At 37.6% G+C, this 17,433-nt stretch overlaps 1 protein-coding gene across 6 annotated transcripts in view; it reads right to left on the bottom strand.

The window, feature by feature from the left end:
* Nucleotides 1-580: 580 nt before the first annotated feature.
* LOC105053825 (uncharacterized) overlaps nt 581-17,433 on the bottom strand; it is a 33,343-nt gene continuing 16,490 nt past the window's right edge. For 4 of the 6 annotated variants that reach the window (XM_073245473.1, XM_073245474.1, XM_073245475.1 and 1 more), the window contains 4 exons: nt 14,030-14,195; nt 9,500-9,678; nt 3,886-4,101; nt 581-1,650 (listed from right to left, as the gene is read on the bottom strand). In XM_073245473.1, coding sequence (XP_073101574.1) covers nt 1,012-1,650; nt 3,886-4,101; nt 9,500-9,678; nt 14,030-14,195 — 1,200 coding nt within the window. In that variant the 3' untranslated portion in view covers nt 581-1,011. The other 2 variants (XM_073245476.1, XM_073245477.1) reach the window with 2 other exon arrangements.

The raw sequence follows: 17,433 nt of genomic DNA, 5'->3' as shown, positions 1-17,433 counted from the left end.
ACTAATGCCAATAGGAACTTCTGATGAAAGAGTGCTTAGAATTTAGAGAAAAGATCATATTAAAAAGCTAAGAAAGAATAGAAATCAAATTTGAGCTTTTTGAAGTTTAGAGACCTAAACTTAAAAGACAACGCATAATTCATCCTACCTTTTTTTTTTTTAACAAAGGGGACCCTACTCATAACGTTTAAAGAACGAGGCCACGAAGCAAACTGATGTATCGATTTATCTCGCTTGAGGTCGATCCCATCTAAAAAATGAACAAAATCCTGCTTACTCGGCATAATATACTAAAAACAAAAGAAACATGCCCGATTTTACCCCCCATTTCCCCGCTCAACGACCGTTGTCCTCAATGCATCTCTCTTAACTGCATTTTTTTTACCAAAAAAAAAAAAGAAAAGCAATTGTTGTCGCTATCGAAGGATCTCTCCGCCCGTGTCCTTTATTTTCTCTCCCCTCATCACTCATCTCCACCAGCCGTCACCAATCCCATCTTCATCGGACGGGTTGGAGAGCATTTAAAAATTATTTAGCGATACATTCATACAATATTGATCGATATCTCTGGATATTTAGATTTATAATGGCCAAAATAAGAAGGATCAATAATTTGAAACTATATCCTGATGCTAGAACAGTTGAATAAGTCGTGTACGCAGTCCTACCAGAACGAATCATATATGCAGTCCTGGAAGACATCTGCCTCAACGACAGTAAAAGTCAAAGTCGAAGTCGAAGCTGCGGCCCGCACACCCGAGATGAGCGACCGCGTTCACCTAGATACAAATTCTCCGCATTTTAAAGAAATAAACCAAGTTGCCCAATGTACTATACAATCAGGCCCTGATTAGCATTTCTTGCAAATAAGAGACTACTGTTTCTGCCATTCTGCCAAAAAGACTGCACCTATCATGAGAACGTTACAACCCTCGAACAACTTAGAGTTTCTGGAATATACATCAAAACCATTTAAAAATGGTACATTTCTTTCTGAATATGTACAACTTGTCAGGTAAATACTTCGGAGAGCATCTTTTTAAACACCATCTCCACTGACGAGGGATCTACGTCAAAACCAAAACTCTCTCCTCCATACTGCAGATACAGGTACTCCTTTGAAGACAGCGGAGGGGGCAGAAGTTGAGACATCCCCGTTAGATCCGAGGTCGGTGGCGAAGGTACATTCTTCTTATTCACCGAGTAGTACACATCGGCTAGAAGAAGCCAAATAAGGTCAGAATCGATGTGGGCAAGCCCCGATAACGCCTTTATAGAAGCATCACGGAGACCTGTCACACTGCTGTAAGCAACCCCAACTACAAGGCCACTAACCTTCTTGAGGACCGTTCCTAATGCTGAGGCACTCCTTTTATTTAAAGATATCTTAGCAATCATATCTAAAACTGCTGCCTGGATTTTCTGATTGGAGATCTCAGCCATTGGCTCTTCTGATGACCCAGAACTGCATCTATATGGGAGAAGTAAAGGAGTTTCATCTTTTGCTTGCATGGGTTTTCTCCGAAACGGCGAAGACATCAGCAGTTTCCAAATGATGGGTCCATCACTATGGAATCGGCGAACAAAGAAATCCCCACCAGCTATTTCAACTGCTTCACTCATTACATTTGTGCATCTCCTGATGACAGCCTGAAGACGGCAACAGATTCTGGTTGTAATAAATCTTGCAGGAAGAAGAACGGAAGAAACATCTAACAGATCAGCTGTATATATGGCATTTGAGGAACAATAAACAAGCATACGGGAGATTTCCATCATTCGCCATCAAATATTAGCTCATGCATTACAAAGAGGAAACAAAAGCTCCAATAGCACAAACATCCTGTAGAAAGAAGTGATTGTTTGATGTTTAAACATAAAAATATGGGAGCCCAAATATCTCAATTTAGTTTCACAGCTTGCCTCAATCATCAATCCTATATACCACTACGTCTAGGTTTTATCTCAATTACAATTTATTTCTTCCGTCCATGTTACAGCTTGTAATACCTGTTATCCAGTCCCATGAGAGTTGAGACACCTGAATAGCCTGTTCTTCTCCCTTCCCAAATTCTTCTCACAGAATTTTAAACAATAATTATAATTTCGAATATAGTTTTAAAAAGGGAATTTTGCAGGAAACATCCACTATTCTCATTTTCACAAGAAAGAATCACCTTTTATCTTCTCTGGAAACACAGTCCATTTTGGACTTTACCGGACCATCAGACTCCTACATACATGACAACTAATAACATTTTCCATGTGCACCACCCAGTATTGCATGCATATGTAACAATACGTTCACGTCCATTGGGTTAGATGCATGCATTCATTTGAGGGTAAGAACAGACCATTCTTTAAAAATAAATAATAAAAGCAACCTATATTGATAAAATAGCAATCAATTGTATTTTTCTGCAAAATTACCTTTTATAAGTTATCATCTATGTTTTCTAATTTCTATCTCTTATATTCTTTATATTTCTTAACAATCTTTTAATATTCTCTATTATATTCTATCTATTTCTTTACAATCTTTTAACAATTTCTAAAGGAGTCAAACTGCTGCTACCATATATGATGAACCTGTAGTTTCCAAACAATATAATATGCTATAACTGCTATCAATATCTTGCTTTAATTTCTTTGTATTTTATGATTTTAACCTTTTTCTTTTTCTTTTTTTCTGAGGGGGTTCCAAGCAAACAAAATTACTGCAACTGTATTCTAGAAATTCTTGTCCCAGCCAAAACCAAAAACATAACCAAGTTTCAAAATTTGCAAACATGATACAAATGTTTCATAAACATTTATCTTCAGTCTTGATGAAGGCAATCATGTAAATGTTTAACAGAATCTACTTCACACTATGGCAGTGGGAGTTTCAATGAATTATGACGTTGGCAACTACAAGTGGACAAGGCTGAAAAACTACATTAACAAAGTGAATTCTTAGTCAATGAACTAGAAAAAAAGGTTAATTACAGCAAAAAAAGTTCAAGGCGACAGAATAATTACTGATTGGGAGCAAGAGATATGGGAATGCTTAATGAACTGCAGAAGAGTATTTTTCACACATTGCAAAAAATGACTGGACCAAGCTCTATAGGATTTAGAGCCAAGGGCCAAACCCACAGATAGAAAGTTGATGCAAGACAGAGCAACAAAGAATTAACTAAAGAAGGGCTAAAAGTAAACATATGATAAGTCAAAAGAATTAATTCAGGTTAAAATTGTTAGGTGTTAAATAAAAGACATTATATCAGTACAAAAGCACATTATATTCCGAGTCTTCCTCAATCATGCCACCTTCCCTACGAACAAAAAAATTAATAATATCATTATTATTTACCAGTGTATTTCAAGTGTTCACTAATCATGCAATCTTCCATATAAGCAACATATCCAAAATACTCTTTATTGATTAATAGTCTGCCAATTATGTTATTATGAATTTGCGGTGTATTTTAAATGTTCCAAATCTTCCATAAGAACAACATATGACCTATTGAGATTATGATCTTCTACATGAGCGACAAATCCAAAATACTCCTTATTCATTAATAGTCTACTTCAAGAAAAGATGGGATCAAGGTGGATGATAAATCTGAAAGAACCAATTGTCTAACAGTCATATAGTGCTGAGAGAACTTTTTTAAGGAATTTAAAGAAAAGTGCAAGAACGAGCACATTCTATCCAGCTATGCAAGTGTGTAAATAACCCCAGATCTCTCAAAACAATAAAAGTGTGTACTGCTTTAGACAAACAAAACCGGACAAACTATGACACGTCAGCAAAAGATGGACGCTTATGAAATAGAAATTAAAGTGCAATGTTTTTTATTGAGCATATTCGCAACAATAAAGTACAAGAAAACTCACCACTGATATCTTATTTTTAAGGCAAAGAATGAAGTAAGGCCAGATCTTGTTCATTGCTGGAAGCAATCTGTTTTCATCAACTTCTTCATCTGCAGCATCAATAGTGTCTTGAAGGTCATTTAATAACAATAATTGCATTGCTTCTTCAATAGTTGCTTTTGTTTGTTTCTCATGCTTATAAGCTTCCTCCACTTTCGCAAGGGATATAGTAACATCCTGCAGCACCAATAATAACAATCAGTAACTCAAATACTAAAGCAACAAATTGCTAAAATCTAAATAGAGAAAAAAATGATAAAGATGTATCGTTCAAACAATGTGACATAAGGTATGAGCTTGTCAGAAAGCAATTAATAAAAATGTTTGTATTTTGCACAAGAAAAAGATGTTTCGGATTACAACAAGAGACATCATTACATTATATATAGTTCAACTATTCCATAAATTTTATCTTACAATCACTAACCCACATTACAATACAACTCTTACCACTGAGATAAGTTCATCATATTAATCTTTAGGGAAAAATTACAGTTTGATCCCTCAACTTAGCCCGAGTTCCACTCCGACCACCTTAAAAATTTTTAATTGGGTCCACCTGCATCCTCCAACACCACCTGTGGGCACCACTGCAAGCTCACTGCTATCCCCCTCAGCAAGTTCCTAATAGCCACCACTTCTCTGGCCATTGCCTATGCCTCAGCTCCTCCTCACCACTTGATACCTTGTACCACTCAATTACGTCCATTCCACCCAATCCATCTTCCTTTTCCCGAGCTTAGAGCCCTCGTCATCAACCATTGACTTTGCTTGCTAGGCCATCGAGTACCCACTGGTTGTTCAAGCAAATTTGCTTTCCATCATGTGCCATGAGATTTGAAAGCATGCCAGAGAGATGGTGGCACCGAACCTACTCTTGTTGTTGTAGTGGTCATAGTAGTTTGTTGTGATGCTCATAACATGTTTGATGAAGTTACTGGAAGAAAGCTTGATTAACATGGTTTTTGTTCAGAATGTATTTCATCGTTTTCAGTATATAAAAATTTGTCTATCATGACACCGTAATAAGATTGTTCTTTTTAACATTCCCAATTCTTTTTCCTCAATTCTATTACAATTATTATCTTGTATTTGGAGAGGTTTCATGCCTTAACTACGGTTTTTTTGCTTCTAAAATAAGCTCTAGTCTACACAAATATACCATAAATTATAGTTCATGAATCCTTGTACGATGAATTTGGTTGCTTTCACCAAGTGGGCAGGAATAAAGACCTTTCAGTAGCAACAGCTTTTGTTTTCAATTTCATCATCGTTCAATGTGCTATATCTAGGCACATACTTTTATTTGCTTTCTATTAATATTTGCCATCAATTATTGTTGCTGCAATCTTATTACATTTCTGTTCAGATGCACAGCTTTAGACCATAACCTATAGCATGTATTGTATATCATTAGTTCTAACAGACAATTTCAAACATCCCATGTCCTATTTACTTCTCAAATTCTGTTATGTTCGTAATTCAATGTACCAACCATTTTGAGTTTAATTTAGTGTTTGTACCAACCTTCCTGTCTCTCCACCAGCATTGCCAAGGGAGTGGGCATAGAGGGTGCAGCCTTGGAGGGGGTAGGCCTTGAGCTCGGAGGAGTAGATGAAAGTGTTGGGGATGACAGCGACAAAGCATCTGTGAGAGGGCAGTGTCGTGGAGGCCATGGAGGGCACGGGTGCGGATGGGGGTGATCCAAAAAATGGCAATGGGTCCAGGATAGGGGTGCAAATAGGTCGGGTCGGATTGGGTCATGAGTGATTGGGTTAGGTCAAGTCTACAACTAAAATTTTCGAACCAATGGACCATTCAAGCCGGGTTGGGATCATGTATAACCTAGCCCCAACCCCAAAAATTCAGGATTGGATTGGGTCTGGGTGAAACATAGCCAACTATATTTTAATTATCACATAACCAACTACTAATAACCACAAAAAAGATAATAAACAGTATTGCTCTCAAAATAAATTAGCATATAAAAATAATTTTAAACCCATCTTTATGTTACAGACATTGCTCATACAAGTCTTAAATCACAACCTAAAGACTAATAGAATTGGGTCCTAATGATGTACAGGGTTCGGACCAGATCAGGTTATAAAGTCGAAGATCCAAAATTTACCCAAAAATCAAATGGGTTGGATCGGATCCGAATTCAGTAAACCTAAATTTAAGCTAAAATATTAAATAGATCCAATTTTAGAATTTGATTTGAGCCCATGGGCCTTTTAAAATGGGTCAGATCAGATCTAAGCAGGTTGGATCGGGTCATGGTCAACCTGACCCATTTGCAGCCTTAGGGTAGAGTCGAGGAGGTTGACTAGGAGCACTGGAGCTTAAAGTTGAAGAAGGGGTGATTGTGGAAGCCGGCACAAAGGATGGTAGTGTGGATCACGAGGAGGTGGCAGATGGTCTAACATTGCTTGATCTGGCAGGCGGCATGTTCAAGGAGGGGTGGTTGGGATGTGGGGGTGGGCGAAGGTGGCTGAGAAAAATGGTGGTAGCAGAGGCAGCAGTGGTAAAGGTGAATGTTGCGATGGACATGGTTGGGGGAGGTTTTTTTTTTTTTTTGCTTTTTCCATTTTGGTCATGTGATTTTGGTTCTCTTGTGCCAAGGGTATTTTGGTCCTAAAAAGTCAGAAAAATATCACATGATAGACACATGACACAATTCCTATAGACCATGTTAATAGAAATGGAAGGACAACGGTGGTTCAAACGAGTAACTTGAGGGACCCAATTAAAAAAAAATTTAACTAGAGCGGGTCTAAGTGGAATTTGGGTAAAGTCAAGGTAGGGAAACTACAATTTTCTCTAATCTTTATCACTTGTCCCAAATTTTAAACAGCATCTCACACTTCTTAGACATGCATTAACAAGGAAATATTTAGAGCAAGGTATCCTGAACCAGTACCGCCGGCCGTTTCGGCCAGCCGGCGGTATGGTTTCATATCGTACCGAACCGACGACCCGAACCGGAAGAAAAAAAGAGAGAAATTGAGAGAAACAGAGAGAGAAAGAGGAAGAAAAAAAAGAGGGGAAGGAGCCAATGGGGCAGCCGGACGGCCTCCGACTGGCCGCTGTGGCCGTCGGAGGCGTGCAGTCCACGCGTGCGACGCCGCAGGCGTGAAACAGGGGCAACGCCCTTGTTTCGCAATTTTTTTTAAAAAACATGGTTTTAAGTGAAGTCGGCAAACGATTTGCCGGCTTTACGATTTTCGTTTTTTTAAAAAAAAAATTCTTAAGTCGGCAACCCAGTTGCCGACTTCATAAGTTTAAAATAAAAAAAAAAATCAAAATAGATGTCTGTTTCGAAAAAGGAGGCGGAGCCGCAGAGGGGCTCCGCCCACTCGACCGTCCTCAGACCGTCGGCGTCGGCTCACCGACCCCCGAGAGCCTCGCAACGGAGGCACCGTCTATCTAGTAGGTTCTCCGCCCCCCTCCGAGCGCTCTCTCTCTTTTTTGCTCTCTTGAAAGCCCTATCGGGCAATACGGCACTCGAAAGCCCTCCGACGGCCGCAGCCGACCTCTGGCAGCTCCCACCTCCCTCCCTCCCCTCCCTCTCTTTCTCACTTTTCGTTCTTTTTTCCTCGGTACCGCCGATGTACCGATTTTACCGACCGAATCGTGCCAGTTCCCCACCGGTCCGATACGAGATGGGGTGTACCGGCCGGTTCGGCATGGTATGGCAAACTTTGATTTAAAGTCTGTATGACTTAAGTCAACAAGCAACATTCAGTTAGCAACTCTGGAGTCTGCAATGCACAAACCAATAAACCATAATGAGGTTAATAACTGAAACACAAATGGTTGGCTGAACCCAATCCAAATTCAAGACCACTTTAGAGGTTTCAATCAGTTTTTGACAATTTTAGTCACTTCTGGACAGAACTGACAATAAAGTATATCATTCCATCTTAGCTAAATTTATTCATTTTTCAATTTTTTAGTCAGCAAGATAATTATTTCAAAGAAAATGCAAAAAAAAGCTCACTATTTCCGGTTCAATTTTCGCATATTCAAGGATTTTAGAAGGGAACAAGATTTTCTCTACATGCAAGACTTCCTCCCAACTAAAACCGAAAAATGAAGCAGGAGAAAAACATTAGGGCTGAAAATGGTTCGATCGATTCGATTTTAAGTGATTTTTTTAAAATCGAACCGACATTTTGATTTAAGAGGTTCTTAAAAGTAACTATTTGACTAAACACAATCGGTTTCTCCGGTTCAGTTTTATATCGGGTCAGTTTGTTTATGTAGCTTTTTCAAATATTTGAACGGTTTGAACGATTTTCGATTTAAGCGGGTTGGCCAATTTGATTTCTATTTTTTGTTCCTTTATTATGATGCATAATCAAGTCAAATTTGATCTAAATTGAATTGAAATAGGGCCAAATCAATATTTTAGATTCTTAATTCATATAAAGTACATAGCCCAACTTTGAATATGCATGTAATATAAGTGTATATATAAATATATGAAGCATGTAATATAGGTGTATATATAAATATATAAAATGACGGTATTTTAATTTTGGTTTATCGGTTCGGTTCGGTTTCAGTGCATCACATAAATCAATAAACCAATAACCAAACCGAAATATTTGTTTATCTATTTTATTCAACCGAACCGAACCAATTAAACCGCCAAATCGCTATATTTGGTTCGGTTCGGTTCGGATCGGACGGTTTAGACGGTTTAATCGAAATTTTTTACACCCCTAGAAAACATATCCAGTTAGAAAGGATTCCCCAGGCTCATGTCTTAAAGGTCCATAATATGATTTCTCAGCGACCACTTACCATAATATCTCATCATCCCCATCTGACCCTCTACTTATTTGCATGAAGTAACAATGAATTTGTACACACTTAAAGTAAAGAAGCAAAACCACTCTATTCTATAAGTTGATGTGCCATGCCTGTAAACTCACTCAAACCTCAACTTTCCCCAAAATGCAATGGCTTGTATCTTTTAAGACAAAAGGATAATTCACCAGCAATAGATAACACCATGTTAACCAGAATATCTATAGCTCTAGACAACAGAGTTTGCTAAACAAACGGAGGAAGCATGGCTTGATGGAACAGCTAGTCCCTTATGTTTCTCTGAATTGTGCCTATTAAAAGGTTTCCTCTTTGTTTGACCACCACTATACAACCTTGTGTCCCTATAGGCTCTGGATTACATCTGATGAGTAATCAAAAATATCAGACAAAATTAATCACAGTGCTGAACACTGCAGACACCATGAGTCAACTTGTAAATAGGATCTTAAAAATGCAAGCATACATTAATTGAATAAAAGTTTTACAGGTCATATTTTGTAGCATGGAACCTTATGCATATAGAAGCTTAGCCCCAGGTTGCAGTAATGATAGTTAAAGAAACATATACTATATACTGCAAGTGGAAAAGAATCTATTAAGAAATGAAATAAATGACACTTTATTTACACATGAGCATCGTTGGAGGCATACAAATTTCATCCAATTTTACTGTGAAGAAGATATTTTGCACCGATCAAATTTAAGTTAGCTAAAGAGAAAATCCTCGAGAAAATACCTCCACAATATCCAGTGCCACCAGACAAGCTAGCTCTTTCTGCGAAGAAAGAAGTGGGGTCGCAGCTTTTAAGCATGATCCAACAAGCGATCCAACTGTTCGTCTGTATCTTTTCATCTCATTCAGCTTATAGAGCAATTCCTCCCAGTATTCCACACCGAGACAGACATTCACCTTATCTGATTCCATCACAAGGTAAAACTAAGAAGGCACTAATAAAAAAAGCTGTAAACTTGGAACACGATGAAAGTAAGAAAGCTAAGATAAATGGCATCTTTGAAGTAGTAACGAAAAGAGAAGTGTTAAAGACTGTACAGCCAGCACTTGAAAGAAACATCATGATATTATGGCATAAAATGAACAAAATAGGTATGGGAAAATACAACAAGGTCCCAGAACCATAACACAAAAGTGAAACCACCTGATGAATGCAACTGGATGCAACTAAAAAATAGGACCATGTCAAAGAAGTAAACAGATCATGCGAAAGAAAAAACTTTAACAGTAACAATGCACAACTAGATGCAAATAAAAAGTAGGAACTTGTCAACCAAGACCATGATTAATTTATGAGAAGGAAATCTATAATGCGCCCAAGGTGAAATGGCGGTACCTTACATGCAGTACTAAATTCAGTGATGGTGACTGCAACATGAAAAACTAAATCATCAGATGTGATCTACAAGGCCTACAATATCTGTTAAAAAAATCATGTGTTTTCAATGCATCTTGGCTATGCATCAAAGGGTCCCTAACTAGCAGTTCTAATGGCACAATATGGTCTTTTCATTTTGCACTGGCTTAGTGTTTTTGCAAAGGAACCACAAGATAATATAATCTTTTAGGCATTTTACATCATGACAATGATATCCAACAGTTTAGGGATTTATTTTGCAACCCACAGTTTGAATTTGGTGGTGGGTTGAAGACATCTATTTGCACCTTGGATATATTATAAACACCCCCAAATATACACACCTTGTGAAGAGAATAATAATATAACAGCAAAGATATGAGGCTAAAGGAGAAACTATTATGATGATATAGACATGTGCACAAAAACTCAACAAGGCCTAAATACTTGTGTTGTTGCTGAGCAGATGATGAACTCGTTTAAGGACCACGAAGGACTCATCAAGCTAACATCAAGTAGACTAGATATGGAGCTTGTTTGCAAGGTTTCATTAAATAAATTAAATGTAACATATCACCACTCATCTTCAAGTTCAACTAGCCTTTTCAACATCTTTGGTTCCTGCTAATTTTATATACTGGAACTATTAGACCATACAGATGCTGTACTTATCCAATATGTTTCTATGTTGTACAACAAAATTTTCACTAGATAAGTCAGCTACTATAACATTTTATTTTAGCTGTTAAATCATGAAAAATGTTAGGCATTAACTTCAAATAACGTAGATGACCTTTATGATTACTTCCTTTTATCAATCTATGAATTATTACAATTTTTTACAATATTATTAACACATGGTTTCATGTACTGAATGAAAATTTTTAGACTTTGAAGACAATATTTTAAACCTCAACCAAACATTGCCACAAAGATATTCCAAGGAAAGCAGCCATGCAAAGTAATTCTTTCCAAAAGATCACCATGAATAATGGTTCCACTTCCCATGTATCTAGGTTAGATGCTCCTACAAATTCAGAACCTTCACGAACCAACAAACTTATATTAAAATGAACTGATCTTCACATTAAGAAAGGAATATATGAACTGATCTCATCCAGTTAACTTGGATGATTGAATACCAAAAAGAGTGCACAACTGATTTCCCTAAATAATTAACAGTTAAATATCAAGAGCATCAAAGTTAGAGACGAAGAACACATTTTTCTAATTGGATTTCCACATGCATTGGGTCAAAGGGCATGCCTATGTGCATTGGTTGGGCTATCATGAAATTTCTTTTTCCCCAAATAATAAAGCTTAACTTTGTCAAGGTTATTATTTCAACTGAAGATAATCTAAACTAGACTCCACATTATTTAGACATGAAAAATGCAGCTTTGTTTGACAAAATGAACAGAAATCAACTCAACTGAACACCACTTTGAAAACAGTATTTCATTAACTAAAAGGTTGTCTTACTTTATCTATCACATTTAAATTGGATGTTTCCCTTTTTTTTCTTTTTGAATATGCCTTGATCAGATAGGATGGAAAATCCAACCGATGTCACCCTCCCAGGGGCACATCCGTAGGTCCCTATATACTGGGACTGTCCCTCTCACAGGGCATATATCCTCTCTCCTCCCCCCCCCCCCCCCCCCTCCCCCCTCCCCCCTTCTCCTCCTTCCCCCTTTTCTCAACTTTCTGTTATGGTACTTCGTTTAGATAAAAATCAAAAAAAATAAAAAAAATAAAGATGTTATCCCCATTTATTTTTTGATTTTGGAAGAGTTTTTAGAGTGACTAGAGGCCGCCCTTTTGAAGTGTTCATAATCTTTGCGCATGCACACAACATTGGCTTCTGACAGATTGCAGTCACATCTCTGGTGTAGGCAAACACTATAAGCCCTATGCACCTGGAGGAGCAGCCTAACCACCCAGGCCACAGCTCAAAACTCACTGTTAATATATTGTCTATTAGCTGATCTTGTTTATTTGTAAATAAATCCTAGGAAAAGCCTAAAGTTACTACTTTAGGGAGAACCACAACGTTGCAAACAGAACAAAAATCACCCTCAGCATGGTTTTAGGAAACAGGGTTTTCCCATTCATCTATGTGATCTTGATGTTATCGATAATATTCCACATTGAGCACTATTCTATGTAATCAGGTATCTGTCCCCACCCTCCAGTCCCCCCCCACCCCCAACCCAAAAAAAAAAAAAACTCAATATAATGAAGTAATATTCTATATAATCAAGAAAAAAGAATTTTTCCCTTTGCTCCCCCTCCTCTCCTCTCCTCATATGGGCTCAAAAGGAGTAGATTCTGCCCTTGATCCTCTTTGCTCACTTAAGATGATAACTTTCACACATAGTTACATAATGACCAGATGAGTTGGTCTTGATGGGGTAAAAAAGTTGGAAATTTGGTGGAAGCAAAGATATAGGCAAGTTGAAGTTTGTCCTAGGAGTTGAAGAAGCTCATTCCTAGATCCATTTGTGTATCATGTGACAGGTCTTCCAATAGAAATTAGAATTCTAGGTTTCTATAATAGCTCACAGCGAATCAGGTGGAACTTCTGAAAACCAATGAAGCAGTCAAATAAATAGCATAGGGCAAACTACTCATCCCACCTTTGCAATTCCATTTGACATATGGTCTCTGTTATTAGCCATTTCATGCATGCCTCTACTTACTACTTAGAACATTTCAAGAAAAGCACTCAAAGCAAATAATTTACACAAGCAGAATGATCATCCAGTGTTGTTAATGGAGATCCGATATAGGCTAATGAACCTTGACAAGAGGCAAACAGTAGTTTGACAGACTAAGAAGCACATGCTGTAACAAGGTAGACTGTCAAAGCTGGATCTCGAGCAATGGCTCCTATTTATGTGATCCCATATGGTGGAAGCCACTTCTGTTTGAATTTCAAACTCAACGGTCCTGATATGCAATTCTATGCCCCACAGTTCATGCCCTATCATCATTTTTTCACTTTTTATTCCCTTCCCCTGCTCCTTCATCAAGGCTTCTCACAGATATTGTTTAATTATATTCTTTATTTGCTTTTCCATTTTATCTTTTGCAGACAGTCTGCCAATCTGAATTCCAAAGATGGGTGTGTTTCAAGTCACATTTTAAGTCTTCATTAGATTCTAACAACAAACCCCATTGTAAGCCCTTAACAACTGAAGCACTGCATAGTTGCATATTGCCATCATGCTACACAAGATGGACAACGACCTATATAATTTAATATGTTCAGTTAATGCCCACTTTACAAATCATGGCACATATTCACCCTTCAATAATTCTTTAAGTTAAGTATTTCCCACATAGTCAAGATTGAGACAAAATAAACACAAAATTCTCCATACAGAAGCATATGGCAAACTCAAATATCATATTTTCCTTCTGGAAAAATTATATCATATGACCATAGGAAAAGCTATTAATTTTTTTTTAACAAATAAAAGCATACTCACTCAGCTGTATAATTCACAATTATAATGAAGCAAGCATTTGAAGGACATAGCCAACAAAATACAAATTTCTGTATTATTTGTGTAACCCACTATAACAAGATAAAATTACAAATTCAAGCTGAATTAGAAATTAAAATAAGAACATTTACAAAAGTATAAAATAAATATGCACCACATCATACTAAATATATTTCATCAATAAGTTTTATTTTAATTTATTAACTTGCAAACAATAATTAAGAACTATCCATCAAAATTTTAAAACTCATAATTTAAATAAAAATTACAATTTACTAAATTATGCTTGGGCTTCTCGTCACATTCAAATCCTCCACAACAGTGCATTTACATCAAATGCAAGCGTAAGAGAAAGTCTTCCTTAAATGTAGGGAAAGAAATTACCTGATGCCACAGAACCATCATGTGGTTCTCTATTTTCTATGCGTTCCTCTTTGATCATTTTTTGCAGGACAAGAACCTCAGGATTGACATGTGATCTAAATGACTCTGCCTCACCAGGCAACTTACAAGCCTCACGCCTTGATGCCTTGGTGATCTCAGCCACCGCCTAAAGTAAAAGAATTTTAATAAGCAATGCTGGAAGATAGACAAATCATAGTCAAACAGATATTGCACTGTACAAAGTTTAGTAACACACTGTAATGTAGCAAAACTAGTCCAAACATAACTCTATTACATTGACATGCAACATGCATATGCGTAACACAGGTAAAAATCCAAGTAATTCTAATTGGGGCAAGAAGATGCAGCTGAAAACAATAGCTATGTGAAAACCTTAAGTACAAACAAGACCAAGATTTCCTCATTAATCACTCAAAATTCATTTGTGGAGGAATGCTTATGGCGAGTTGTGCACCAGGTAACTTTTGACATTCTCACACATCAATGCATCTGAGGATGTGGAAATAAGTTTGGTATTAAAAGCTATCTTACAAAAGATTAGAATTATGAAGGCCAAAACCACAAGTTACATCATGGTACTAGATTGCAAATGCTAGACGGAAAATGAATTCCATGAAAAGATTCTTAGTGGCATTGTTTGTTTTGTATACAAGGGGACCAAACTGGAGGGCAAGCTAATATTCAGACAAAAGTAGAATTAGTAATTTGCTTCAGAAATAGAACCTATGTCAGGGGCTTGATTGTACATGCATGCATGCAAATACAGACATACACAAGCACACACACATGCACATTGACAAATGCATGCCAGGTCTACAGTGAATCAGGTCTTGACCAAACCAAACCCAACCCACCTATATCCCGACCCAACCTGAAAACCCAACCCGATAACCCAAACTCTACCCAACCCGGTTGTCTTCAGGTCCAACTTGATCTAACTCGGCAACGACGGCAGCAGAGGGAGAGGGGTGGCAGCGATGGCAGAGAGCAGTAGAGGGAAGGAGGCAGGACAGATGGGTGGGAGAAGAGGAGGTGGAGAAAAAGGCTGAGATAAGCTAGGAGGTCAGTTGTGGCAGCGGAGATGGAGAGAAAGCCTGGAGGCAACAGCGCAGAAAGGGCAAGGAGGGGATGAGGTGGCAGTTGAGAGAGCTTGGGGAGTGGAGGAAATGGTGGAGATGGAATGAGGTAGTCAGTGTCGGCAGTGGTGGTGAGGACGGTAGAAGGAAATTGGCTATGAAAGGGGAGAGGAGGGTTAGAGAAGGCATTGAGTAAGAGGGTGGGCAGGAAGGAGACAGAGGAGAGGGCTGAGAGCGGACGGCTTTCTCCACACATCTCATGTCCCATCGGACTTGTGGGTCAGGTCAGGTAATCACAAGAAGCCGACATGCATGCGAACCCACATATCCGTTCAAGAAAACATAGTGCATGGAATTGACAGATGACTTCATTAAAGCAGCCTCATAGAATAGACACTCCCATACCCTTTGTAGACATGAGATTCATCTAACCAACTAAATCACAGGTTCCTTAATTCACAGAAATCCATGAACAGATAAGTCTCAAAAGCATTCATCATTTTTGCTACTTTCTTGTACTTTCTCAGTTGAGCCTCTTTATGTCAAATTAAAACCTAGCAGGGTTATTTAACTGTAGCTGTAAGATGACAATTTTTCTTTGTTGGAAACAATCACCAAAAGGGAGAGATTATAACATAGGGTAATTGTCTGGTTAACAGGTTGAATGCTGAATGCAAATGAGCTCTCAAACAGTTAGCAAAGAGAGAAGGAAGAAAAGGCATCATGTGATTGCCAAAGTGAGGTTTTGATTGCTTAGTCCAACAGAAAACCACCAATTCAACATCTCGCGACATGGAAAATCTTAGGATCACAAGAACTCAATCGAACTATATCACATATTGTATATCGCCTGTGATTGTTAAAATGGTTACTTTCAATACCTTCAATCAGTCAAATAAACAGAATGTCAGAATAGATCATGAAACGAATCTGGATCTCAGTGCCATCAAAGCGGATAGACTCAAGGCAGGGTTAGAAAAATGAATGCTCTGATATTAAGATATTTTAATGAGAACAAAGTGGCAATACGGTTGCAGTGCAGTGGTCAACCAGTAGATGAGGACATAGTACAAACAAATACATGCATCTTCAAATACAAGAGACTTGAACCAGCTTAATTGGACAAAGAATACATATATATTGCCAATTAAATCCCAAACATTCGAAAAAATGATAAATCCCCTCAATAAGCAATATAAAAGCATATATTAGCATTTCATGTAAATTGTTCTAAAAAAATAGAACTATATGAAATTGGATGCTATAGCTTCCAACAATAAGTATCATAAGCCGAAGAATGAAAATTGGGAAACTCAGCTAATTTAACCATTTCCAATAACATCAAATTCCTAATGCTAGCATGAGATCTGAAAATGAAAGAGATTTTACCAGAACCATTTAATCTACTTAATGAAGCAAATAGCACATATCAAGATTCAATATCAAAATTAGAAGAAATATCTGAAAGGGGAGAGGTCTGAGGAAACCAGTGAAGCATTTTTTCTGTTCTCTTTTTGTCTTTTTTATGAGAAATTGGCCTTTTTTTTGTCTTCTACATCATGAATTCTTTTGCTAATATAAAGTTGAGAGCAATGGAGTTCCACAAAAATATGAGCACGTCCATGTTTTCAAATAAATAAAAATCCATCAAACAGGAGGCTTGTCTGAAGAGTCCAGCGACTACTATAAGATACAAAATTGTTACTACAAGATTGCTGCCAAAGGCAAGAGGTCCGCAATCTCGATATCAGGTACCATATTGGTATCTTACCAGTTCGGTACGGTATAATACACATCATATACCGCAATAGCTCTCTAACCATTTTTTCTCAATCTTTGTCTGATATGCCTCAATATAGGTCGGCACACACATCGGTACCAATTAGTATGGCTCGATACAGGGCAGTACAGCTGAGTACAGACAATACCGGGCTAATACCGACTTGAAGCTATGTTTCATACTGGTTTCCTCCCAGTATGGTACGATACGCTCCATACCAGATAGTACGGGATGATACGACAAACCATCAACAAGATAGATATAAGAAATCAAGTTTCACAGCAAAATATCTGCATTCAAACACCCAAAAATACTAAAAAATACCAGTACTTTCAAGATTGTTTTTTGGGGAAACAATGGAGGAACAGATAAAATATATGATTGACAACCCAAATGATGACAGAATTCTAGACACATTTCCTACAGGGAAATCTTATAAAGTATATTAAACGTACTAGTGTAGAGTGTTACTTATCAGTGTTATTTTTCAGCTCTTACATTATTATCAGGATGAGCATCTGGTACAG

This window comes from Elaeis guineensis, chromosome 11 (genome assembly GCF_000442705.2).
Source record: "Elaeis guineensis isolate ETL-2024a chromosome 11, EG11, whole genome shotgun sequence".
In the NCBI taxonomy this organism is placed as follows: domain Eukaryota; kingdom Viridiplantae; phylum Streptophyta; class Magnoliopsida; order Arecales; family Arecaceae; genus Elaeis; species Elaeis guineensis.
The sequence above is the reverse complement of the archived record's forward strand: the minus strand, read 5'-3'. Positions and strand labels throughout refer to the sequence as shown.